This window comes from Anopheles arabiensis, chromosome 3, assembly GCF_016920715.1.
Source record: "Anopheles arabiensis isolate DONGOLA chromosome 3, AaraD3, whole genome shotgun sequence".
In the NCBI taxonomy this organism is placed as follows: Eukaryota; Metazoa; Arthropoda; class Insecta; order Diptera; family Culicidae; genus Anopheles; species Anopheles arabiensis.
In genome coordinates, this window is record NC_053518.1 from 575,865 (window position 1) to 596,173 (window position 20,309).

Consider the following 20,309-nt stretch of genomic DNA (forward strand, 5'->3'; position numbering starts at 1 on the left):
ACACGGATTTCCGAAAGGTGCAGTATTTCCAACGTGTATCTAAATTATCGAAGAGATTTTGCAGCAAACGCAGCGCGCAAGGTTTTCGCTGCACCGGCGGTTATAGTTTCTCATCTCTTCCGGGGACATCTGTAAAAATGGTTAACAGGATATGGACTACATATTCAAGTTGTTGATTCGTTCAATATAAAATGGTTTTAAGATTTAGAGAAAGAAATACATCGTTATTAAACTAAAAACAACCTTTGCTTCAGGCCACGATTTTCTACAATAAAAAAATAACGTGCATTTCAAAGGCAGTTTTTTCTTGTTTGACATTCAGCAACAGGGTGCCTCCGAGCTGTCAGCTGTCAATCGATTTAAGCCCCGTCGGCTCCCACTGTGTGAAATCTGCGATGCAAACAAAGCGAGAAAACGATTCGGAAAGAGTGGAAAAAGAGTGGAAATATCGATGATAGTACGCGTTTCGATAAAGTTGGTCAGCATTTACACACCGAACGATGGTTCCGCTGTAGCACGGAACTAACGCATTGGCTACGATCCGTGTGGCGCTCGACCATTCGTGTGACTAAGTTTCCCCGTGAAAGGGCGAACACAACGACAACACAACGAGTGAGAGAAATTTGGATCGTGTTTCAGGGGCACCAGCAGCAGCAAGTGCATTGAGGCTACATTGACGCGATATCGGTGGAGTGGTTTCCTCGTGAAAACGTTTTCCAATCGTGCGAAACAAGAAAAGATGAGGTAAATCAAAGGAAGGGGGTCTCAGATAGAGGGGTTAGCCGTAGGTGAGTGTGTCGAGCAGCAGCCTACCTTGAGCGTAAGTGTGCAAGAATACTCGCGATAAGACCAGGCATCCAAACAAAGTGGACACACTGCCAGTGTGCATAGAAATTTGGAAGCGTTGAAGCAAAACGGATGTTGCGTGGTAAACATATGGAATACACTAATAGATACGGATACGGTGCACCCAAACACGGTCCATCTTCCTAATTAAATTACCCATTTTACCTGGTGTAAGGTCATCGATCGGGAGGCTTGTTTGTCTCAATCGATTTTGGCCAACAATGGAGTATGTTTCTCGATGGGGTATGAGTGATGGGGTGGGTAAGCTGGCATCTGGGTGAAACTGTATCATCGGAGCTAATTATGTGAACAGAGTAGGCCAGAAACCCACCAACGCAGAAAGTAAATGTGGAACGAAAGCTGCAATGTTGATAGCCACTGTTGGAGAGAAAGGAGCACGCGCTCCATTGCTTAACGCAGCTTCTCGAGGGGATTTTTATTCGTCCCGGTATGGATATTAAGTGTTTCACTATGCTCCGGGGACCATGCCTTGGAACAAAGCAGAAAGAAAGTCGTAATCGTTTGTATACATTTTGCACGAACGCTTTTTCGAAATGAAGTCTTGTCGTATCACTTAGCGTATAGCAGAACGCATGTGACGGTATCGTATCGTACGATTGCTTGCTATGATAAAGCACGTTTTCAGGGGTCGGTGCCTAGAATGATGCATTTCATTCATTTGACCTCGTATCATTACATATTTTCGCAGAAAATGTTTGACCGTCCGAGATGTCGCGACTGGTGTCCACTATCGACGCAGCAGCTACGGTTGCGCAGCTTAATGCAGATCTCCGGCCACAACATAGCCGTACCGGAGTGTAACCTCAGCACCTCAACGCCACCAACGCCAGCCTGCGACACAGGCGCAGAGAGATTGAAATGTACCGTATACTTTACGCTTCACCAGACGCCTCACTCCGCCCCGTTTTACACGAGCGAAAAGCTTGACCTGCACTGCAACGTACTGTGGGCGGAAATCGACTGTCCGGCAACGATCAAATCCTCCCTCCGGAGTGTGTGTGTGCGGGTGTGGGAACACACCGCCCGACCCGGCCAGTCCGCCCGAACGAAAGTGCCTCCCGAGAGCAGCGATGCCACCAGGAACGACGAAGAGGAGGTGACGCAACCAGCGAACGAGCAGACCGACCGGTTGCTGTTTGCATGGGGCGTATATTTTTCCGGTCTGGTACCGCTGGCGCGACGCAACGAAAAGCGGCTCCGCCCGAACACGCTCGTGTTTCAGCTGCACGGCGGTTACTTCACCTCGGCCGCCTGTATCCTCGAGCCGGAAGAACGACGACCGCCGGTAGTGAACTTGCCCGTAGAAGCGGGAGGCCCGACTGTACCAAAACCGAACGCATCCTCTGGCCAGGCGTCGCCATTCTCGCCTTCCGCAACGATTCCAATCGTTGGGGCGGGTGTGGGTGCTCGACGTGGTGGTGGTGGTAGCCGCGGACATACCGCCGAGAACGTGTTACACTGTGATACTAGCAATAATTCCTCCCCGGTAACGATGTCCGGGGCTCCGCTCGGCTCCTATCAGACGCCTTCCTCTACGTCTCCGCACCAGTGGAACTTCTCAAACGGTGGCGGTGGCGCTCTGCTCGGTGTGGAAGGTCGCTTCGACAAGCTGTCCGTATCACCGGTAGCTAGCAACGGGGGAAGCAGTGGTGGTGTACTTCCCCATGCCGCACGATCAACCAGCCCTTCGTCACCGCTCAGCTGGACGGAACCGTTCGAGACGAGCTTGAAGCTGCGCTACCTTGTTATGGAGTTCCTTCCGCCGGAGGTGCGTGCTAGCTACGACGTACCGCGGCTGCTGGCAATCCAGGAACGGCAGCGAAGGATCCGCTACGAGGCGGACAGCGTCAAAACGCTCATCGATCGCATCTGCATGAAGAGTGCCTACTGTCTCAACATGGAGCTGTTCGCGAGCAAGCATTTGGTGTACCGGACGGGAGCGAACCAGCACCGGACGGGCGGGATGGGCAAGCAGCTGAGCCGGTTGCTGTACCAGGAGCGCGAACCGATCGATCCGATGGTGTTGCTTCGCGGCCAGGAGCTACGGCGGCACATCGAGCGGGCTCGGTTTCGCTGCCGGCTGCTGGAGCAGGAACGCGACCGGATGTGCGGTGGAATGCAGCAGCTGCGCAATCGGCTGAATGCGGCCTGTGATAGCAACATTGAGCGAGAGTCGGCACTGATGGAGCGCTATCGGACGTACGGGCGGGAGAAGGAGCAGCTGTACCAGCAGAAGATGGCTTACGCTAGCCAGAAGGACAGCGTGCGTGAGGTATGCGCAAAGATGCTAATGGTGCGCCATCAGTTGCTGAAGGGGCTGAACGAAATTTATTACATTAAATCGGTAAGTTTCGGGGTGGAATGTGGTGAGGTATGGTTCGATAATGCACCATTCTTTTACAATTGCAGACGAGTCAGGGCATCTACACCATTAACGATGTACCATTGCCGAATGCGGAATCGTACACGGACGCAACGCCGGCACTGGCCCTCAGCGTTGCTCTTGGCTTCGTTGCCCACGCTGTGATGATGTGTTCCTCGTTTTTAGATATTCCCTTACGGTGCGTATCGGTGTAGGGGTGCGCACACCACCACCACCACCACCACCACCACCAGCTGAAATTCAAATTGATCATGCATTCTCATCCTGTTGTAGAAATCCCATTAAGTATGACGGTTCCCGTTCGAAGATAGTGGACCAAATTAAGCTACTACCAACGATGGATCGAGAGTGAGTGTGATTTACGATGCAAATAGTACGCTTATTCGCTACTGAACATGTTTCTCTTCCCCCCGTTCTGCAGCTTTCCCCTGCACTGTCGCTCGGGACCAGCGCCGAACGCGCTGCTGTATGGGGTGTACCTGTTGAATCAGAACATTTCCCAGCTCAAGCATCAGCTCTCGCTGAGCCGGGGCGACCCGCGGGCCACGCTCGTTAATCTGCAGGACATTCTCACCATCCCCGGCATCGGCGGGCCGCTGCAGAAGCGTGATCTTGAGGAAGCGTTCCAAATGCTACCCTCGTCCGTGTTCGGGGCGTCATCGCCCGGGTTTATTTCGCTGTCCACGGCCGGTGGGAGCAGCAGCGGTAGCAGCAGTAGTGGATCGTTCCTTCGTGACAGCCCCTCTAGTAATAGGTGAGGAGTAGGAGGGCACGTTTGCCATTTATTTGCACCGCAATTGATAGGATATTAATACTGGTTTGCTTCCGAACAGAATTTCCCGCTCGGTTGACAACTACACGGACCGAAGGCAGCAGATGCAAAGGCACTACCAGCTTAATAGACATCCGTTGCAGCAAGCAAAAAGGCTGTCGAGCAGCAGCAGCAGTGCCAGCGCCGTCGACCAGCAGCAGCAGGACCATCTCGTACCGGCTAGGCGCGGCTGTGGGGACAGCACCTTCTCTTCCGATCCCATCCTAGCCCAGAGCGTCCCATTACAGCGACCGTGCGATTTTGACGGGGGTAAAAAGTTCTAACACTCAACAGACGAAAATGGGGCATTGCGGAAAATTATCTCCTCCTTCAAACATGTGGCAGCAAAAGGGGCATGAACTTTAACACTAAGTTGTCACTAAAAGCAAAAGAATATTGTTATCCTTTCTTCCCTTTTGTTTTGAGTTTTAATTTAATATTTATTGGAACATTATGCCCTTTCCCTAGTTGTTTTTTGGAAGGATTTAGGAATCATATAGAGAATTAGCGAAACTGGTAACGCAAACGGTGTATACAGCAATAAACGGACGGCGCATTCTAAAATCGCAAAAGCTGTATCATTGATGAGAATAAAAAAATAAATAAATTCGAAGAGTTAAACACAATCGACAGCATACGATTCTTGCTGCTTCGCGTTTGAGTCGGATGTACATCTCACACACCTTCGCTGTTATCCTGCCGATGATGTCGATGTCATCCGAGAAGAACTTGGAAATTGGAGAGACTGGTAGAGGACAGTGTCACGGATGTCGTTGTCTAGCCCCGCGCTTCGAATGACACCCTCCAGAGCGAAGAGTTGAAGAGTCCGTCACCTTACCTCAGAGTCCTGTGAGATTCGAACGGTTCCGACATCAGTTCGACACTCTTACCTTGTACTCCATCCCGTTCGTGGTGGCCTCTAATAGCCGGATCAACTTCCCAGGGAAGTGGTACCGCTGCATGATGTCACATAGCTCATTTCGGTCTGTCGTGTCGTAGGCCGCCTGAAAGTCGATGAACAGGTAGTGCGTAGAGATCTGGCGCTCTCGGCACTTCTGAAGGACCTGCCGTAGAGTGACAAATTGATCGGTGGTGGATTCGCAACAAAGAAACCCACGATCATGCTCGCCTGTTTCGTTTGTTTCACGCGAAAATTGCACACCAGCGCGACCTTTTTAGCGGTCATTTTAAACCCTTACAACACCTTTCAAAAAACCTCGCCAGAGTGCGCTGGCGAGCTCGCGAAACCGCGGTTTTTGTTCTACGGGTAAACAATGCAGCTGACAGTTTCCGCGAAGTAAACAAACGACTGCGCCAGTAGCTCGCACGGAAATCTGCTCGTTTTCCCTCTGCTTCCAAGTACCTAGTGCAACTGAATGTTTCACATGCTGGAACAATCGTGACCAATCCAAACGCTTTGATTTAGCTGATTTTCCAGTACCCTAGTCACGATGAACATGCGCGTATCGGAGCTGACGGAGATTGCCCTGCAGATGATGGGCTACAAGCTGTTCGATCGGAACGGCACACCTACTGACTCGCTCGAAGCGGTAATCGAAAAGCACCAGTACGCAAACGATGACCAAATGGCACTGGCCAAACCCGCCAACAAGCGCAAAAATCCCAACCCATCGACAAAAAGCGAGCAACAGTTTGCGAGCCAGTTCAATCTGCCCGATTTCGACACCATACTCACGAACCCGGTCCGGTACGTGGACGGCCAGCTAGTGTCGTTCGAGCAGCAGCAGCAGCAGCGTCTGGCCGTGTTGCGCATGCAGGACAATATTACCAAGCCGAAGGTGAAATCGATCCGAGCATCGAATTTGAAACAGATTTCCAACAGCAAGCAGGGCCTGCAGACACAGCTGATGCGCACGTACAAAGCGATGAGCGAAGCGGATGAGACGGAGCTGCTGTCCCGAACAAAGTGTGAGTCTAATACTCTCCATCGCTATAGTAGCTAGCAGGATTGTAATGAACCTTTATCGTTCCGTTTCTAGCAGATGATTTGGATATAGGCGAACACATACAGCTCAAGCAGGGGCTGCTGTTGCGCGAGTTTAACGTACTGCTCCAGCTGCTCAAACGCTTGATGGACGACCTGTCCGACAACTACGCCCAGTTTGATTTTGCGTGGCTTATGATGCGCAAATTGGACGAAATGTTGTAAGTACCTATGTCTAAGCCCCTTACCCACCGTTCGGATAAAATCTCACAAACAAACCTCTAGCGCAGAGCGGCGGTTTTTACTTCTTACATTCAAAGACATTTTTATTGAGGTGTTGTGCAGTTGTAAAACCCCCTCCTTCCCTTGGCTGGCCACGCTTTTGCGCACAGAAAACCCACTACACAAAGCCACAGTTAAATAATTCACATCTTACTCACTAAAAACGTGCGTTTGTTTCGCTCTTTACATGTGTGTTTTCGTTGCTACACTAAATTCTTTTTTTTTTGCTTCTCCTCCGCGTTTGTGTTAGTTGTTATGCACACACGCACACACATGTTGGGGCTTTTTCTTTCCTTAATATTCCACTTTTATGCAAGTGTGTTTGAAAAAGATTAAATCCTAGCAGTTTTCTCACTTCCATTTTTTGTCTGGTTTTCTGATTTTTTTTCCTACAGAAAGGGTGCCGAACGAACGTCTACGAGCGCTTAAAGGAGGAGCAACAACGTAAGCTAATTCGCCCCCGACCATCATCATCTCATTAATTCCACTAGCGTTTAATAAACAGTTACACACACACGCCCTTGACGATAAGTTCTTTGTCCTTTTCTTCTCCTAGTTGGTAAGCGGGTTCCCCTCCTCCGAACGAATAAACCTTCTCGTCGTTTTAAAAACGACCCTAAATTATCCCTTGCATCGTGTTCGGTTCTGTTTCATTTCGTACACGACGCCGGAGCACCCTCTAAACGGTATTACTTCCATTACTCCACACCGCTACCAGGCTCTTGGAGTGTACGCCCTTGGCGTAGGCATCTCCAAACCCGGGTTCTGGCTTTATCACAAATTCCGGTAATACTTTGGTCGTCGTCTCATTTCCAAACAACAACAACAGCTACGCTACTTGATCGTGTTGTAAATGTTGTCTTCCATCGGACTAGAAACGGCCGACGAGCAGCGGCTGCTTGTGTTGCTGTTGCAGCTGCTGCTACTACTGTTACTGGTGTTGATGGTGGTGGTGGTGGTGGTGGTGTTGTTGATATTGCTTGCCCCAGCCGGATTCAGACTGACCGAACCGGCCGCCGCCACACTATCGCACGGCGGCACATTGATGCGTATGCTGACGAACCGTTTTTCCGGCCTCGGTTGCACCTGCTGCTGCTGCTGCTGCTGCTGCTGCTGCTGGACAGTTTTCTTCGGCTTCGGTGGTGCTGGTAGCGTCGGTGAGGGACTGTTACCGCCATCGCTCGCACCCACGCCCGGATGTTCGGTACAAATCTCGGCGTAAATGCTTTCCGCCGGTACGGAGCTACTGTCCTGATCGGAGTCCCCTGCCTGCAGCACGATCGAATCCCGCACACTGCTGTACGGCAAATCGTCCAGTAGCGTCCTCTCGGCGACGGTTCCGCTGGCAGGTTCCCGTAGCGTGACAGTCTTCGGGGTGGTGGTGGTGCGGCGCTTCTCCTTCCCAGCCGCTTCCTGTGCCTCCTCATCACAAACGCTGTTAATGTAGCGAAGGTCCTCAAATGAAAGCACCACCTCGTCGTGGTTGTTCGCGCTGCTTCGGAAGCGGCTCTTGAGGGCGCTCTTTTTCCCTCCACCGGACAACATCATCAGGTGGTGATCACCCTGATTGCTCGATTGCGATCGGTGCCCATTGCTGGCGAGATGGAGCAGCTGCTGAATGCTGGAGGACGATTTGCTGTACTGCTTCGTCTTGACGTGAAACTCGTTGTACAGCTTCTGCGTCATGAACGACTGCTGGTTGGTGCTGTGGCGCAGCGGAAAGAAAATGGTGTCCCCAAGCTCCGAAGCCGTCAGCTCGCTGGTAGCGTCGTCGTCCTCATCCTCGTGCGCACCGCCGGACGCATGATGGGGCGGTACCAGATCCGGCTTGCACTTCTGCTCGATGTGCTGCAACGAAAGACACTTTTCCCGTGCGCCAACGCTCGCCACCGAAGATGACGGGTCGTGGCTCACGATCGTACCATCGTCAAACGCGCTGCTGATCCGGTCGGTGCTGGCGGCGCGTGACGATAGCGAAAGCATGCCGAGCGTACCGAACCGTTCCTGGATCAGCTTCGACATGTCCCGGTACCGATCGAGGCTCGTGCGCTTATCCCACTCATCGTCCGCCGACACGGATTCGTTCGCACTCGATCGGCTGCCGAAGCCACGGAACCATCTGCTCGAGGACGATGTTGCGGTCGTGCTCTTCGCCGGCTTGCCGCTCGGCGAGGCAAACACCTTCATCTTCTCGCTCCGGTAGCTCGGCATCGGCAGTGAGTGTGGCTCGTGGGTGCTTCCGCCCCCATCCGACCGGCCGCCGAGCGTTCGATCGTCCACCACCAGACTGTGGTGCTGGTGGGCAGCGGTGCTGTTGGTGGTTTGGTGCAGCGAATGGTGCTGGTGGTGCAGATGGTGGTGCTCTCTCCTATCGTCCATTCCGCCGGCCCCACATTCCAGACTTTCCAGGTCATTTTTACTTAAAAATATGATGGAATCTTCCTTCTCGTGGCCGGACCCGTTGCGATCGCTGCCACCACCGGACCCACCACCACCAAACAGCCGGCCAAACCTTCGCAGCACATCGGACCCTCCGCTCTTTGATTCGTGCTGCTTGCCACCACCACTGTTGCTCGACGATCCCAGCGAACTTGGACCGGTCGTCGTCGTCGTCGTCGTCGTTGTGTTAGAAGTCATGGTAAGGGATTGCTGCTGCTGCTGCTGCCCGACCGAAAGGGCCGTCATTTGCTGCAGCTCGATCGCGTTCGTTTCGTGGTCGACTATGCGCAGAAAGTTGTCGCAGTTAAACTGGCAGAACTTGAGCACCGTCTGCACGTTCGCGTTCAGGAACATGTGCTGCTCGTTCTCGAAGCCCATCGTACACTTGGCGAACTTCATCTGCGGCGTCAGGTGCAGCTTGGCCAGCGTCAGCGTCGTCGTGAGCTGCTGCTCGTCCAGTGGGCACGCAATTAGGAAGTTCTCCTCGCTGATCTTCGCGATCGTCACGTACTCTGTGTTTTGAGAAAGAGCGACCATTAAATCGGGCGTCCAGAACCGGAGCACACTGCTGCACACTTACCAGGCACGGTGGAGGAGTGTGTCCCTGTTTGCGGCGAGATGAGCTTCAGGTTGAGCGGCAGGCACGGATCCGACTGCATGATGAACCCGATCCGATGCACACAGTCCCGGCTCAGCTGTTTCGGTTTGCGATGGGGCGACGACTGTGCGTGTTGCTGCTGCTGCTGGCTGGATTGATTCCCAGCGTTCGTGCCGGCGCTACTGCTGCTCGTGTTGTTCCCGTTCAGGCTGTGCAGTTGATGGTGATTGCCAAAGTTGCCGTGCTTCTGCAGTACCGGCGCACTGTGCTGTTCGATCTCGTAGAACTTGCCTTTGGCGGACAGCGACACGTAGAAGATCTGGAGATGGGTTTGAGGAAGCAAATTGGTCAAAGTGAACATGCTAAATTCGAGCGAACCTCACAACAACTTACCTGCCGATTGTCATCCAGCAGCTGCGCGTACTTGCCCCGTTCCTTCTCGCGCCCACCGACGTTACCGTTCCCGGCGCCCGACCCATCCTTGTGACTAGAGGGCGATGTGGCCGATTTGTGATCGCCGTCCTGGAAAACGGCCAGCAGCCGGTACACCTGCCCTGCCTTGGCCGTCGCCTTCACGTAGTGCGTTTTGTGGCTAAAGTTGTCTGTGTTTGAGTGTGTGGAAAAACAACGTTAAGGCACACATCTTAGGGCGGGATTGTTTGCAATTGTCACTTACCGTGCGACTCGGTGTAGGCGGAAAGGCTGTCCAGCGACAGGAACTTGTACACCTGATCCCGCACCAGCTGCACGATCGTCGTGTAGACGGTGGCCGTCGGTGCGCCCTTGTCGTTGATGAACGAGAAGTACCCTGGATGGGAAAGAAGCACAACACACAAAGAAACCGTAAAGTACGACTGTCAATGGAGCTATGGAAAAAAGGAGCGCTACCCCAAAGTTCCCACATGCCGGACAAGCTTGATTATAGCTTTTCTATTTCCCTTTTTGTTTGCCATCACTGGTCACAGTTCCCAAGCTCCGACATTTGCATATCAGCGTGCATACGCTGGGTGAGGGGAGATGGGAGAGAGGTCGTCCGTCGTCCACCCGTGGAGGTCATTAAAATGTGACAGATAATGACAAAGAATGCATACGAAGATCCCTGCTCTTGCCCCTTTTTTGTGATGATGCACCGAGGCAATTGTTTTCTCGATTGAGTTATTGTTGATGTGGACCAACCGACAACCCCCGTTGCATAACTCGATCGTGGGATCACGGGGAAGATCATGGGATAGCGCGTAAATGGCGGGTGTGTGCGATACAGGTTTTTCTTGCCTGCTACTGGTTGGCTGGCATTTGTGGACCAACCAGAAGCACCTAAACCCTATTAACATGCAAACAAATGGTCTCTGTCAGAGGCAGCGCACGCTGATGAGCGTTTCTGGTAGCCGATCAAGATCAATCCTCTTGTGTGTGTAGGAGGTGGGATGTCTTCTCGTCAGACAGAAGCAGTAATTAGGTTAATGGTTGTCCGATTTGGACGGTGGATCGCTGCTAGCAGTAGCAGCAAACGAGTTCGATTTGTCGACTGCTTGGTGCTGCTGCCGCCCTAAAGAGGCCTATCCTGAGAGACCCTGAGATAGCTCCTCTTGTTTTCAGTTATGGCAATGTAAGCTTATTAAGCTCCGCAAGAAGCGCCTGTTAGCTTGTGGGTGGACGAACTTCTAATCCAACTATATCTCAGGGTGGGTTTCATTAAGATAGGCACGCTTTTTTAAATTGACTTTGATTGAAGTTCTACAAAAAAGTTCATCTTCATACCAAAACAAAAAAACAACACAAACCGTTGCTGCAAGTAAGCCGGTGGGAAACTGAATTGCAGATTCCAAAACGGTCGGCGTTGGGTTTCCCATCACAACAATGTCGCTTTTGCCCGCAAGGGTATGTGACGGCCGGTGCCTCGTGGGAATGCTTGTTGCATCGATTAAACTGCAGCTCTGTTTTTAATGATGTGTGGAAATTATAACCTTCTTGCCAACTACAAATAGAAGAAAGTGTCGTAATTTTTCTTTCTATCATCAATCTGACGGAAAATAAGGAGATTTGTTGAGCAGAAACTATTAGCTTATTGGAACATGTGGAAAAGGACTGTATTTAAAGGTGAATAGTACTTTCGTTGTCAACTCGAGAATAGTTATATGAGATGTTTGTTTTAACGCCATTTTTATTAGCCCTTGATCAACCGGCATCTTCAGTGTATTCTCTAGAGCAGTTGGTAAGAGCAAGACTGAACGCAGTACTTGTCATGAGTTCAAATCTCGGGATGTAACAGAGTTATGCTATCATTCAATGCAGATCTATTAGAGGCATATTCTATTGCAATTGCCAATATATATCTCCGTATGTTCGTTCTATGTAATCAAACATAGTTCATAAAAAAATCAAAATTGTCCCAAGAAATAAAAAAAGAGCTTCATTTTGCTTAAATCACACTCTTCGTTTAGAGCTATGTGAAACCAAACACCGATTGTGATCTAATTCGCTCTTCTTCTTTACTTACTGCTGGCTGCTACTCTTCTCCATTTCCCTCATATCTCACCCAAAACTAATGGAGTATCGTGTGTCATTAAACGGGATCGATTGATCAAGATAATCGCGTTCCACAAGGCGCACAAACACACACACCACATGCCCTTGAATATGAAACTGCATTTTCTCCTGTGCATTGTGTGCAGTGCAATGGTGTGAGCTAAGGAACCGAAACCGATCAAACACAAGCACCTTCTCCCCCTGTCCCGAGGTTCAAGTTCATATCCGCTGTCTGTTGTTAAAATGCGGGTTTGTGCGTTGTTCAATGAGACGGCGCATCGGTCGGTGGTGTGCATTGTTTGCTGTTAGTAGCTGCGATGACGCATTCTTCCCTAATTTTATACCTTAACCAGGGGCTGAGCAGCCTTTGCATTGTAAGCGGAGCAGAAAGGCGGCCTTTGAATTCCAATTAAAATTCTAAAAAAAGATAATCACCTCGATGGTTCTTGGGAGGGTGTTGAGACACACAATACGCTTTAACGACCCGGGAAGAGTTGGGTATAAAAAAAAGAAACCTCAACGAGATGCAAGATCGCAAAAGTTTGACAACGATCCACACACAAAGCTTCCCTACTCCCCCTGCCAGCAACACATGCAGATTACTGCAGCCGATGCAGCACGCTGCTGTTGCTAGGCAACCGGTGCCGCCATGTTTGATTAATGATGACACGGCCTCAGCCGCAGCCACAGATTCTATTCTGATACAGTTCGTCCAACCACCAACCTCGCGTTTGCTGATCTGTATTTTCTGCACTTTTTGGAGCGCCGCTTGCTGCTTGGCACAGCGCGTGGATCTAGCCTAGCAACGCAACGCATCGGAGGCGATACGCGAGGCGATAATGCGCAATGCTAACGATAGAGTGTTTGACGCTGCACTTTTGCCCACCAGCCTGCCGCGGCGTCAAACGGCACCGAGCTAACAATAAGGCGCAAAGACAGGAAAGGAAAGGGAAGTCGTCCACACAAGCCAGAGCGCGCAAAGGCAATCTAAATGATGGCGCACAACGCAACGGTATCACACACGCAGCAGAAAAAGAAGCAGCGTGGTATGCAATTTTCCCTCTTCCATTCGTGCTGCCCCCCTCCTCCTCTCTTTCTCTCATCCCGCTCTCCCTCTGTTTGCATTCAATTAAAAATGCATCGTCATACGGTTGGGAGGGATTGTGTGGGAGGGTGCATGTTTGGTGGTTCGCTTTTTTACCTCACCCAATATTATTTGCCTACGCGTGCAGTTTTAGAACACATTCTTTACACGTGATCTTCGCTGTGCCGTTGTTGGTAGGAGGGGGAGGGGGGGGGCGGTGTTAGTTTGCTGTTGCGCTTGGAAGAGATGAATCAGCAAACCCAACCGCCTCCCTCGTTGAAAAGAAAAACCACGGCCAAAGGAAAGCCATCCAAACAGATTGATTGGTACGGGGCGATAGTGTTGGGAGAGTGTTGTGCGCATATTAGCATGATTGGTATCTATCGTTCGAGTTTGCGTTCCATTGCACCATCCCACCAGCCCCTCCTCTTCCTTCGATTGTGCATCGCCAAGAGAGAGAGAGAGAGAGAGAGAGAGAGAGAGAGGGAGGTGGAGGCAATTGTTTGCCACCCTCAACGGGCGGTCGGTGAAATAATGTAATTTTCATTGCCAATCTTGCAGAAGAAAAGGCAAAGCCAGCAACAAACACCCTCATGCCTGGAGCCCTCTCACCGTTTCTGCTGCTGCCCCTTTCCTTCTCTTCCTCCGCTTTCAAGCGGAATTATGCAAATGCTATCGACGCCGGCGTGTGGTGCGCGCTCCGGCTCGGGCGGACGGGAACTGTAGCGCGAAGCGTAGAAAATTATTGCGCGAACGAAACCATTTGCCAGGTTACGCGTCGGAAGCTCGCGCGCGGAGCTGTTTTTTTAGGGTGTCTGTGTGGGTGGGTGAGTATTGGGAGGGGACGTTTTGGGTTTTATGCGTAGTCCGACCGGTGCGATCGCGTGCAAAAAAAGGTGCGAAGAATGGCAGCATGATAGATCGCTTGCGTTAATCAGCTGGGAGCGTTTGAGGAGGGAGAAGAGTGGTTGTTTTCACTTTGAATGAGAAAACGAGAGGAATAGAGCGTCTTTTCCTAATTCAAATTGAAATACTTTAGTAAAGACACAACATTTCCAAAAGACGGACCCAAATACACAGACTTTGTTATAACAACTCAGTGCGGCCCTTTTGAAGCAGATCGTCTTTGTCGTCCGATCGTGCAACAAATTATCATACGAGCAGTTAAAACCATTTAGCGTGACCAACGACTTATGGAGGAAATTCCTTTTTGTGATTGTTGAAACACTTAAACTCAATTAAGTTGATTGAAGCGGTCAGCGGCGCCAACTTTCTCCCCAACAGCACATCGCATTAACATTGAAGGTTAAGAGCACATCACAGTGCGCTTTAAAGCTCAACCCGCGCTCACCTGTAATTGACACTCCAAAACTCCCGAAAGACATTCTTAAGGCTGCGTAGTGACTTACCGGGAAAATCGTGCGGTATCTTGTAGCCCTTTTTCCGGCTGGTGCCCGCCTTCGTGTTGAACACGTGGTAACTCCGATAGCCGCGCATGTACCGGTACAGCAGAAACAGATCGCCGCCGATCGGGCCGCCCTGCCCTGCCTTGCCCTTCTTGCCCTTGCCCTTCGAGCCGCTGGTCGGCCGCTCCGCCGTGCTGCTCGATTCGGCCGAACTGGACGACGTCATCGTCTGGTCGCCCTGATGGCCACTGCCCGCTGCCGGCGAGACGGACGACGACGACGAGGAGGAGGTGTACGACAGCCGGATGACGCGCGGCAGCGAGAAGCGCTCGAGAAACTGTTCCGCAAACAGTGGCTCCGTGGTGGACTCGCTCGAGCTCAGCTTGGAGCCTTTGCTTTCGCCCGTCGAACAGTCACCTCCCCCTCCGCCTCCACCACCACCACCAGAGGACAGTGAGTTCAGCTTGTAGCGGGCGCGCTGCCGGAGCAGGGCCGCATTTTCCAGCTCGTTGCGCCGTGCCATTCGGGCGTTTTCAAACTCCGCCACCGAGAACATGTTGGCGCTAGTGTCGTGCGAGTTGAAGCGTCGCAGCTTCGGTTTGTTGCCTTCGCGGCCACCCCCCGGGGCTAGGATCTGCAGCGGTAGGTTCGTTTGTGAGTTGAAGGTGGACCCGGCGCCGAGCGAATTTCCACCCGCGGCAGCGCCACCAGTACCGGCACCGACACCCGCACCACCACCACCGACCGCTAGGTTCATGTTGTGTCCGATCTTGGCCAGCAGGAACATGGGGTTTTGCTTCAGCAGCTTGCTGGCCGCTTTCGACTGCTTGCTGGTGATGGCACCGCCGGCCGCCAGCTGCTGCAGTTGTTGCTGCTGCAGCTGGGCCTGGTGCTGCTGGAGTTGCTTCTGCTGGGCGGCGGTCGGTTTGGGCATGTGCGGGCTCGACTCGATCAGCCAGTTCGCCAGGTGGCGCTGCCGCTCGTACTCGATACTGGCGCGCTGCTGCATGTCGGTCATCTTGAGTGCGTCGGTCATGATCAGTACTGCATGGGGAGAGAGGGAATGAGAAGAAGAGAATGGAAAATCGTTAATACACTCACGTTTACACCATTTGCCACGCCGTCACGGGTGGAAGAAAAACATTAATCAGTTCTGTCTCCTTTATCTATTTCCTGCACTTTCTTCGACCCCGAGCGAGGCACTATGGCGCATTCGGTGGACAAGAGTTCAATGGAGAACTAAATTCAATGAACCAGAGTTTAAGGAGTTTGAGCGAATGGGTTTAAGGTTAAAAAGATGCTTTGAGTTGTTGTAAGTGAGTTACATAAAATATTTCCTTATATATAACATTGCTCTCTGATACATACAACTTCAATTGCAAACAGGAACAGTTTCTGTCTCGCTGTTCCTTGCATTGGTGCCCTCTCAACTTTCACAAATGACTCTATTCCAAACACCCAAACAAAAGAAAGTAAAACGAAACCAAACTCGTGCACTCTCCGCCACTAGAGCAACCATCGAGCTGTGCATTAGTTGGTCCGACCTGTGTTCCAGCAAGGACCAAATGTGCCCCCTGGCCACCGGTGGTGTGTAATAAATTGTTTGAAATGTATTAAAATATATTCACGCCACACCCTATACAATTGCTTGGTTTGGTTCCGCATGGAACGATCACGCCTGAGTGTGATTTTGATTCTAAGATTTGCGCAAATTCGCACAACGCTCCCCCCCCCCTCCCCCTCTCCAGAGAAAGTGATCGAAATGGTGAGATACTGCACCACAAAACTGTGGAACTGGCTGTGTTTGCATCAGTGTCATATTTCGCCTTCGGTGGGCCAAACCCACGCAACGATAGAACAACACGCCTTGCGCAAAAAAGCGCAACCGTGAAGTGAATCTGAAACCAAAACGGACCCCAGCGGGCCCTATTTTTAGATGCACCCTCTACCTCTTCTCTTGCTGGAGATGCTGCATTGCTCCCCCTGAGGTTGGAAGTAAAACGAGAAAATAATTCAATCCCCAATTAGGCGCTGTCGGCGGTTATGCGATGGAATTGAGCCGTCACGTTTTATGGGCGTTTATGTTTGCCATTTTCACCGGTCTGGTTGAGCATTGAAGAGTGTGTGTATGCGTGGCTGCCATAGAAGGGGCGAAATTCACTTATCGTTGGAGCGATATTTTTGTGCTCAGCAAAATTGGGAGTTCTAGGGTTGCTTGAGTTTCTTTTTGATCTTGTTTTGCAGTCATGTCTTAGCCACAGAGTCACAGAGCTTGGACAATTGGAGTTTGTGGAGTTTATCATGTAAGCCTAAACACTTGCATACATCAACTACATCAAAGTACATGAACTAATTATTGTTTCCTCACACTTTGTATCACCGGTTGCGACGGCCTTGAAGAAGGACGCATGCTGCTTCTTTTGCTTTGATTCAAGATTCACCAACAGTAACACGTGCATGGTCGCTTAAGCGGGCGCTGGGCTGGACGCCTTGGACACAACACCACACACTGTACACACCACGAACTCACCAGCGCAACTGACCGACCGCAGACCCTTCCCGAACCGATGCCTGGCGATGAAGCCCAAAACGGTCCGGAAAGCTTCTTGTTTTGCTTTCGTTTGCAAATTTATTCACGCGCGCACGGACCGTCGATCGAGCGCATCGTTTTTCCTCCCTGCCGTGGCCCCATCAGTGCGCCGTGTACGCGTGTGAGTGTGCTGCTCGAGGAGGCGTCGGACGGAAAGGGTGGCCCCGATTTTTTAGTGGGTTGTGTTTAGTCGGATTTAGGTGGTTAATTTTTAGCAATCATCTAATAATTTGAGTTACCCCCCCCCTGCCCGCCCCTCCCTTTTCTTTTCCAACGCCTCGATCGACCTTCAAAGGGAAAGGCTGCTGAGTGAAAATTGATATGGTGCTTCTTGGTTGAAGAAAGATCGATGCTTTGGAAAGCATTGTGCATTAAGGTTCGGCAGCCATGCTTGTTAATTCGTTGTTTGGCGGGCAAAATGGGAAGTGGGTGTGAAACATTTTGGGCCGATTTATTCCAAATGAGTTAACTTTAAAAGGATTTTCAAATGATTATAGGCTTGATTAGTGTGCAGGGAGTGTTAAATTATCTCACTGTTATGCAAGAGAGAGAAGAATCACAATCTTTACTTACAAAAAATATCAATTTTTATTTATTTTCCCCTTTTGGCTTTGGGCGTCTTCTCCATTTGGCAAAGATTTCATTTCGCGTGTTTTTTTGTTATCTCAGCCTGAAGCGTAAAATGAGAAAAATCGTTTCATCAAAACGCACCCTTGATAAAATAAAGAGCTGAAAAAGGCGCCACCTCATCTTTGCCGCAAACGGATCGCTCTGATGAATCATCCGTTTCGTTGCAGTTGCATAGTTGCACCCACCGTGCGCCTACAAAAAAAGCGCATCAGTTTCAATTTCGACGTTTTCTTTTTGGGTTGCGAGGTTTTTGCTTGAATCAACAAACAACAACAAAAAAAGCGACAACCTTCAACCATTGGGGCAGCCGGCTCGTTTTGCAAGTGGCTGGCGCCCCCGGTCTGAATGACGCTGCTGCTGCATCAAATGACGATTCAGTTCTCTGGTTAAGTGTTTTCATGTCCTCCCTATCTTCCCCTCCCCCCCCCTCCCTCATCCTAGGGCCGCACCCAATACCGTAGTAGGGAAAAAGTGCATTAATTGCATTTTTTGTTTCCGATTCCGATGGATCAGTTTTGTGTCTGTGTTGTGTTGTGCGAGGTGCCTCAGTCCACTAATCGTGTCGAATTACGAACCACTGCTGGAAGGTGCTATTTGAGGGAATGGAGAAGGAGGGGCTGTTTAGCGATGGCGCAAGACGGTAAGCAGTAGACCACCCAAAAATCAACGCCACCCGGACAGGCGCAAGCTGTGGGGAAATATTATTTACACCAACCATTTATCACAATATTCCACCAATTGTCGCTGATCGTTGCTATGGAATGAAGGTGTTAGAAAAAAATATCTTTCACTCGCCACTCCTTCCTTCCTGCACTTCCACCCACAATGGAATGGCAATTTTACACCAAATCTCTCAAAAAAGACACAAACCCGTGCAGGTGGGAGAAGGCGGCGGCATCATGCCCGCATATGGATCATTTCTTTTAAACTTTTGCGTTTGTTTTCTTTCCATTTCGCGCACAGCGCACGTGAACGGCGGGCCGGGCGCGTGATCGTGTTCGAATTCCGCACATCGATGCATAATGCATGCCCCACAGACAGCCAAACTTGGCGTGGTGGAGCTGGTGGTGGGGAGCTTTCAATTTTAAGCGCTCCGGACCAGCCCCAGAGTCGCCCGATTGCGAATTGAAAACACAACCACCGCCATCGATCGGCACACACGCACGCAGCAGAAAGCCGGTCGAGTGGACTAATAAACGCCGGTAGCGATGCGATGATGATTTATGTTCATTTTTTTCGGGCGAAGGTGAATTGCAAATGCAATCACGTACGGTCGTGCACACACACACACACACACACACACACACACGGGGGAGTGCTATGCGATGATGCCGTTAGATTTCACCAGACTGAGTGGAAAAGGTTGGGCAAGGAAACGAGTGTGTTAAGTAATACGATAAGGAGAAGTAGTTTTGTGTTTTTTAGTCAGAGAAAATTTGCAAAAAGGTCGTTTTATGAAGTCGCCTGGTAGTATGCAAACTGCAGCACAGAAACAAACAAAAAAGCGTTTTAATGGTAAAGGTGCTTTTTAAACAACATAAAACCGAACGATAAATTCGTCTTGTTGGACCACCTTTGCGTGTGAAAACTGTTTAACACCTGCCCCAATAAGCAGCAATGCGCTTTTGCTCATTAAAGCCACTTTAAAATCACTTACGACACTTGCACGCTGCACGCTGTTTTAAAGTAATCCTGATCTCTCTAACCCTTCAGGACTGTTGAAGGATCTCGATTACCGGCGCACTAAGCCCTCACTAAAGCCGATCGGTGTGATGAACGATTCACCCCGCTGATTAATGAGCACACGCATCTAATACACGCACGCAAACAGCAGCATTGCAATGCATTTGCAATGCATTTTCGTTTCCCTCCATTCCACCAGCCTGCATTCTGCATTCACCGACGACCACTCTAATGAATGGCCAATTAGAGAAAAGCACTGAAAGGGTAAGCTTTCTGTCGCACTGGAGTGTGTGAGAGGGGGCAATGGAGATCGCAATAAACGACCCCACAACCCAACGCCCTCCAGAGGCGAACGTCATTACATGGCGTACCGATTGCAATTCATCACGGCGTGAAATGTGAGATGAAGCAGCAGGACAAAGCAGCGCGCTGACCACAAAACATCCCTCTCCTCCCTTGCAGACCACACCAGATACGGACTGATGATGGAAAAGAAAATGATGAACCATTTGCCACTAATGAGCCTCGTTCATTCTATCTTTCTTCGAGTGGGGCATGTGTGTGTGTTGCCGTGATGAATCACGCACGGAGTCTGCCTCGATGCATTGGTTGCATTTTCTATCGGATGCGTATTAATCATTGGATTCGTGCTCATAGTTTACGACGATAAGCAGACCGGCGAGCAAGAGTGAACACGGCATCCCACGAACCGGATGGGCGCGCACGATAACTCTGCTTTTTTATATCGCAAACGCAATAAAAGCTGCTCTCGGCGAAAAAGATAAGGCGTTGGTCGGGATGCTGCTGTCCCTGCTGCTGCTGCTGCTGCTGCTGCTGCTGCTTTGGGTTGTACAAATTGTGATAAGCACGAGTTGAGCACCGATATATGTGGAATCGATTTTTACTCTGACCGATGTAATTAAAGTCGGTATCATAAGGTCTCGTTAGCCTTTATCTGGAGCTTGTCTATTTTTCACAGTCGAGCAGCAGTAACACACACGGAAAGGTGAAAATGGCCTCTCACGCAACGGATGGTCCCTTTAAACGTCTTATTGATTTCGACGC

At 50.6% G+C, this 20,309-nt stretch overlaps 3 protein-coding genes across 4 annotated transcripts; 2 read left to right on the plus strand and 1 right to left on the minus strand.

The window, feature by feature from the left end:
- The first annotated feature begins 389 nt into the window (after positions 1 to 389).
- Positions 390 to 4,687, plus strand: LOC120902948 (UV radiation resistance-associated gene protein). Its single transcript, XM_040312048.1, has 6 exons — positions 390 to 744; positions 1,556 to 3,211; positions 3,277 to 3,428; positions 3,524 to 3,598; positions 3,672 to 4,004; positions 4,084 to 4,687. The coding sequence occupies exons 2-6, from the start codon at positions 1,559 to 1,561 to the stop codon at positions 4,343 to 4,345; spliced, it is 2,475 nt and encodes an 824-aa protein (XP_040167982.1). The 5' UTR covers positions 390 to 744; positions 1,556 to 1,558; the 3' UTR covers positions 4,346 to 4,687.
- A 664-nt stretch (positions 4,688 to 5,351) lies between these two features.
- On the plus strand, positions 5,352 to 6,813 carry LOC120900228. Of its 2 annotated transcripts, none has more exons than XM_040306940.1 (3): positions 5,352 to 5,990; positions 6,062 to 6,227; positions 6,684 to 6,813. In XM_040306940.1, the coding sequence occupies exons 1-3, from the start codon at positions 5,513 to 5,515 to the stop codon at positions 6,715 to 6,717; spliced, it is 678 nt and encodes a 225-aa protein (XP_040162874.1). In that variant the 5' UTR covers positions 5,352 to 5,512; the 3' UTR covers positions 6,718 to 6,813. The 2 variants fall into 2 exon arrangements, with proteins under 2 accessions (XP_040162874.1, XP_040162875.1); XM_040306941.1 differs by having other exon boundaries at positions 6,065 to 6,227.
- Positions 6,305 to 16,888, minus strand: LOC120900227. Its single transcript, XM_040306939.1, has 6 exons — positions 16,710 to 16,888; positions 14,345 to 15,385; positions 10,002 to 10,133; positions 9,719 to 9,927; positions 9,308 to 9,644; positions 6,305 to 9,239 (listed from the first exon to the last, which is right to left on the minus strand). The coding sequence occupies exons 1-6, from the start codon at positions 16,798 to 16,800 to the stop codon at positions 7,123 to 7,125; spliced, it is 3,927 nt and encodes a 1,308-aa protein (XP_040162873.1). The 5' UTR covers positions 16,801 to 16,888; the 3' UTR covers positions 6,305 to 7,122.
- Between the last annotated feature and the right edge of the window lie 3,421 nt (positions 16,889 to 20,309).

Bases quoted from the DNA above. Each gene is read 5' to 3' on its own strand.
- LOC120902948 (XM_040312048.1), top strand. From the start codon at position 1,559: ATGTTTGACCGTCCGAGATGTCGCGACTGGTGTCCACTATCGACGCAG. The intron at 3,429-3,523 runs GTGCGTATCGGT...ATCCTGTTGTAG, and splicing joins TTTTTAGATATTCCCTTACG to AAATCCCATTAAGTATGACG. The intron at 3,599-3,671 runs GTGAGTGTGATT...CCCGTTCTGCAG, and splicing joins CTACCAACGATGGATCGAGA to CTTTCCCCTGCACTGTCGCT.
- LOC120900228 (XM_040306940.1), top strand. From the start codon at position 5,513: ATGAACATGCGCGTATCGGAGCTGACGGAGATTGCCCTGCAGATGATG. The intron at 5,991-6,061 runs GTGAGTCTAATA...TTCCGTTTCTAG, and splicing joins GCTGCTGTCCCGAACAAAGT to CAGATGATTTGGATATAGGC. The intron at 6,228-6,683 runs GTAAGTACCTAT...TTTTTCCTACAG, and splicing joins CGCAAATTGGACGAAATGTT to AAAGGGTGCCGAACGAACGT.
- LOC120900227 (XM_040306939.1), bottom strand. From the start codon at position 16,800: ATGCACGTGTTACTGTTGGTGAATCTTGAATCAAAGCAAAAGAAGCAG. The intron at 15,386-16,709 runs GTGAGGAAACAA...CTCCCCATGCAG, and splicing joins CGCAACCGGTGATACAAAGT to TACTGATCATGACCGACGCA. The intron at 10,134-14,344 runs GTAAGTCACTAC...TTTCCCATCCAG, and splicing joins GATACCGCACGATTTTCCCG to GGTACTTCTCGTTCATCAAC.